Raw genomic sequence first — 3,347 nt, 5'->3', positions numbered from 1 at the left:
TGATGAAACCAACCGACGGTTTTGATGATGATGCCGATGATTGTGATGATGATGTTGATGATGATGATGGTGGTGGTGATAGTGATGATGATGACTAATAATATCATCATCATCATCATCATTCAGAATATTTGAACAAAAATCGTTTCATCATCACCATCTTTCTCATCATCATCATAATTGTCACCACAATCACCATCATCTCCACCATCTTCTCCATCATCTCCACCACCATCATCATCATCACAATCACCACCATCATCATCATCATGATCGTCACCAACCAGAATATTTGAACAACCAACTGATTGTACTTCACAGCGAGATGACTTATACAGTCAGAATGGACGCTTATTTTAACGACATGATGAGTTCGTATATCATCATCATCATCATCATTATCACCACCATCGTCACCAACATCATCATCATCATCATCACTAACATCAACATCATCCCCATCATCATCATCATCACCATTAACATCATCATCATCATCATCATCACCAACATTCTCACCGTCATCATCATCATTACTACCATCATCATCATCATCATCATCACCATCATCATCATCACCACTATCATCATCACCAACATCATCACCAGCATTCCCATCATCATCACCAACATCACACCCATCATCATCATCATCGATAACTAACATCATCATCATCATCATCACCACCAACAACAAAGAATCAAAAGCAAAGAACCATCCAGCTACTTTCATCAAAGACCTAATATCCGAGTATAGAGCATTTTGTGAAAGTAAGGAGAAAAAGAATTTTTCAAATTTTAATCTAATTAAATAACTTTATAATTGAATAATTAATTAATTCATTCATTTATTTCTTTATTTGAAATTATAAATTGTGATTAATCTGTAATTAAATTTTATTTTTTTTTTATTGTAGAATACAACCAGCCTATGCTTGGAAAGTTTTTCGATCTCTGCGAGTCTGACGTCATCTCTCGGAGTTGAAAATTATTTTATTCGTTCATTCATTCATTCATTCATTCATTCATTTATTCATTCATTCATTCATTCATTCATTCATTCATTCATTCATTCATTCATTCATTCGTTCATTCATTCATTCATTCATTCATTCATTCGTTTGTTGATTAATTAATTGATTAATTCATTATTTAATTCATTCATTCACTCAATCATTCATTAATTCAATCAATCATTCATTCATTTATTTAATCAATCAATCAATCAATCAATCAATCATTCATTCATTCATTCATTCAATCATTCACTCAATCATTCATTCGATCAATCATTTATTCATTCGTTCGTTCATTCTTTATTTTCCTACAATTTTACAGGACTGCAAGAAAAAGCAGGTTTCTCATTTCAATTTCTCACAAAACAATAATAATAATAATTATTATTATTATTTGTAGTAGTAGTAGTAATAGTAGTAGTAGTAGTTGTTGATGTAGTAGCATTCACTCATTTATTCATTCACTCACTCATTCATTTATGCGTTAGTAGTAGTAGTAGTAGTAGTAGTAGTAGTAGTAGTAGTAGTAGTAGTAGTAGTAGTAGTAGTAGTAGTAGTAGTAGTAGTAGTAGTAGCAGAAGTGATACTGAAATTAAAAAAAAACTTAGTAGCATTGTTTTTGTTAAATCACACATTTCTTAATAGCTGGGAAGATGTCTTTATTTGGTTGGTAGGATGATTTTTTTTTCTTCACAATCATCATCATCACAATCATCACCATTATCATCATCACCACAGCCACGACTATCATCATCATCATCTTCATCATCATCATCATCACAATCATCACCATTATCATCATCATCATCATCACAGTCATCATCATCACAACCACGACTACCATCATCTTCATCATCATCATCATCATCACAATCATCACCATCATCACCATCATCATCATCATCACAACCACGACTATCATCATCATCATCATCAGATTTTAGTGTCATGCCCGACTTGATGAAAAGCGAAACGAAACACGAGAAACTCATGAAGGAATACGTGGAATTTCTGGAAGGTAGTAACGAAAAAGCGTCTTATTATTGTCATTGTTGTTTCTCTTATTGTTATTATCATTATTGTCGTGACCCTTGACCTCGTAACTTGACCTCGTAACTTGACCTCGTAACTTGACCCCGTAAATATGTTTTAACTTCAGTGATTTATTATTGTCGTGACCCTTGACGGGAAAAATTATTAAGAAGAAGTTTGAATGATAATAATATTAATAATAATAATAACTAATAATAATAGTAATAATAATGTTATAATAATAATAATAATAATAATAATAATAATATTGTGACCCTAGACCCCTTAACTACCAACACCGATCTTATAACTTCAATGACCTCTATATTTCCAACAGCAGTGTCGTAGCTCCCAACAATCGTCAAGTGTTCATTTTTTTCCGAAGGTTCAAGATTTTTGCCCAGATGAACACAACTGCTCCATAAACAAACATTGTTGAATGTCTATTTGAATAGCAACTGTAATAGAGGCAATAAACTAATGGGCGGCGTGATGGCTCAATCGTTAAAGGTGCCTGGTCTTGCTATTGCTATGACTGGGTTCGAATACAAAGTGATCCCCGCCTATCATATGCAATGTGTATGATGCGTGGTCTTTGAAACCTCTGAAGCAAACGCAAAAAAAAAAAGAGAAACCTTTAACCATGAATCACCTTTACTACTTTGCATATTTTGCTGGAGACCTTACTTGTAAACCTACTTGTAAACCGGATTCATGTAAACCTTGTAAACTTTCTTGTAAACCCGCATGTAAACTTGTTTTACGTAGGTAAGACGTATTCAAAGACGATTTTACAGTCCTAAGATTACAAATGCTGCTAAGAGCACAATATTCCATCATCCCCGCGCCTCTAACATTATTGTGGTTTACTGTTGCTGTTCATATGAGTAATAGTATAATTTTTTTAGTAATGACAGTATTAATAGTAGTAGTAGTAGTAGTAGTAGTAGTGGTAGTAGTAGTAGTAGCAGAAGTTGTAGTAGTAGTAGTAGTAATAGCAGTTGTAGTAGCAGTAGTAGTAGCAGCAGCAGTTGTAGCAGCAGTAGTACTAGTGACCGCAGTTGTAGTAGCAGTAGTAGTAGTAGTAGTAGTAGTAGTAGTAGTAGTAGTAGCAGAAGTTGTAGTTGTAGTAGTAAGAGAGGTTATAGTAGTAATAATACTTGACATGTTGTTGTTTTAACGTACGGTACTATGTGTGATGATGGGAGATAAAATTTTACAAATAAAAAATATTCAGACGAGATTGAGAAGTATAGGAAGATCAGGCAGTGTTAGTTCAATTGCTACAATAGTATTCAT

The 3,347-nt window shown here is 33.4% G+C and overlaps 1 protein-coding gene across 1 annotated transcript in view; it reads left to right on the top strand.

The window, feature by feature from the left end:
* HELRODRAFT_194836 (hypothetical protein) overlaps positions 1-2,396 on the top strand; it is a gene marked incomplete at its 3' end in the record, with an annotated part of 12,602 nt that extends 10,206 nt beyond the window's left edge. The window contains exons 13-17 of the mRNA XM_009012293.1: positions 288-371; positions 700-771; positions 1,339-1,356; positions 1,954-2,034; positions 2,329-2,396. Of these exons, the coding sequence (XP_009010541.1) occupies positions 288-371; positions 700-771; positions 1,339-1,356; positions 1,954-2,034; positions 2,329-2,396 (323 nt within the window). The remainder of the gene's footprint in view (positions 1-287; positions 372-699; positions 772-1,338; positions 1,357-1,953; positions 2,035-2,328) is intronic.
* Between the last annotated feature and the right edge of the window lie 951 nt (positions 2,397-3,347).

Source organism: Helobdella robusta (assembly GCF_000326865.2).
Source record: "Helobdella robusta unplaced genomic scaffold HELROscaffold_102, whole genome shotgun sequence".
Classification (NCBI taxonomy): domain Eukaryota; kingdom Metazoa; phylum Annelida; class Clitellata; order Rhynchobdellida; family Glossiphoniidae; genus Helobdella; species Helobdella robusta.
Note: the sequence above shows the minus strand (reverse complement) of the source record. Positions and strands in the feature narration are given on the sequence as shown.